Here is a 1,788-nt window from a genome sequence, read left to right as displayed (position 1 = left end):
TTGGCCTATTTGTCATATAATAGCTTAAATTAGCTTTCTGAGTTAGTTGGGCCATCTCAGATTTGTGACACAATCCAGGGAGGAACTTCCCCTGTATGTGCAGCTCAGCAATCAAGTTGTTACCTGGATCCTACCAGCATAATTAGCATATATCAAACAAAGAATTAAATATAGTCCAATTCCTATTTTCCATTGTGTTTGGCATCAAAGAGTCAAGATTTAATCCAACTTAGAGAATCCATTGGTAATGACAGAATGAAACACTAAGTATTGCCACCCAAACCAAAGGGAAATATGACTGTACTTTTATTTTCTGTTTCCAGTGGTCTGGTACTCAATCCACCTGCACAAATTAGGCTGCAGAGGAACACAGTAGGGTTCTTTATTGCTGACTCCCTAAAGAAAGTCAGAAGGTAATTTTTCAAAATTACTTGATGGGGAAAAATGGTTAAAGGAAATACAGCTTCATGGGAGGAAGATTGGGTTCAGCACCATACCTCCTTGGTATTAAGCCTCACAAATCATTCTTGACTTGCTTTCTTTGTCCAGAGCCTACCTTTACTGTTCCATCTGTCACAGTGATGTGTATTCTCCAGAACAAATAGCAAAATGTGGCTGCAAAGGCAAGATCCGACGCCATATGACAGGTAATTGCACTTTATGTCTCATCATCCTTAGCCTAGCTTTCAGGTCTGGCCAAAGAAAGAGAAGAGGGGTCTATCCGTTAAAAAATAATGCTCAGTTAAAGTTGGCCAAGAGGTGTTAGATATTTTCCCATCGGACTTATAAGACTTGAGAATCAGTCTTTTAGTCTGCAAGAAACCTTGCTAGGTCTCTAGTGATCAATCCTCTCACAGGCCAAGCAAAATAGATTCGGTCACATTGTCCAAAGTCACAAAGCCAGTTAGTGACATTGCCACGCTGAATCCCAAGCATGCTGACTTTTTCACTGAAAATTCAGCCTGTATCTGAATTTTGCTTGGTTGACCATAAGAATGCCAACTCATAACCATTTCTTGAGGACTCTATTTTCTTAATGAATGGTGGTGAGCTTAAAGTGTACTCCTGACACAGTGATGATGGAATGGAATTTTCTCTATTCGTTTTAGTTGTATTCAATAGCTTACCAACAACCCCTGGGGGAAGAAAGATGAGACTTATGCATTCATGGTGAACCAAAAGACTCTGCTAGTTTAAAACTTAGTTCTTCTAAGTGCATTCTGATCCTTTGGGTAACACCGAATATACACTTAGTTGGTTCAAAGTGTGAATGTTCTATTACAACTATTCTAATCTCTATGATTCTTATTCTCTCCTCCCCAGAATGGTATTTAAATTCAAGAGTAACTTGCACAGTATCATGGTTATTCTCATAGGGGAGAGAAAATCCTCATGGATTCCTCTTCAGATTCGACATTCCCTTTGGTCTATAATTGTCACCTTCTGTCGAAAACTAAGAAATCTGTTCCTCCCAGTTTGGGTCATTTTCTCTCATTTGTTACTGAAATCCATTGTGGTCTTGAGATCTGCAAAACCCTTTTCAGTCTGGGTGGTGCCTGTGGCTCAAAGGAGTAGGGCACTGGCCCCATAGGCTGGAGGTGGCAGGTTCAAACCCAGCCCAGGCCAAAACTGCAAAAAAAAAAAAAAGAAAGAAAGAAAAAAAGAACACCTTTTCAGTCTTCCTACCTTTTTCATTCTTATGTTATTTTTTGCCTTTTATTTTTGGTTAACACTTAACACATAATTGTACATATTCTAATACTATGTATATGTATGATCAAATCAGGG

General features: G+C 39.0%; 1 protein-coding gene across 1 annotated transcript in view; it reads left to right on the top strand.

The window, feature by feature from the left end:
* KCNU1 (potassium calcium-activated channel subfamily U member 1) overlaps nucleotides 1-1,788 on the top strand; it is a 319,066-nt gene that overhangs the window by 89,071 nt on the left and 228,207 nt on the right. Inside the window, 2 exon segments of the mRNA XM_023517014.1 lie at nucleotides 324-413; nucleotides 550-647. Of these exon segments, the coding sequence (XP_023372782.1) occupies nucleotides 324-413; nucleotides 550-647 (188 nt within the window).

The sequence above is a fragment of the Otolemur garnettii genome, unplaced genomic scaffold (genome assembly GCF_000181295.1).
Source record: "Otolemur garnettii isolate 467f Iridium unplaced genomic scaffold, OtoGar3 scaffold00102, whole genome shotgun sequence".
Taxonomy (NCBI): domain Eukaryota; kingdom Metazoa; phylum Chordata; class Mammalia; order Primates; family Galagidae; genus Otolemur; species Otolemur garnettii.
Note: the sequence above shows the minus strand (reverse complement) of the source record. Positions and strands in the feature narration are given on the sequence as shown.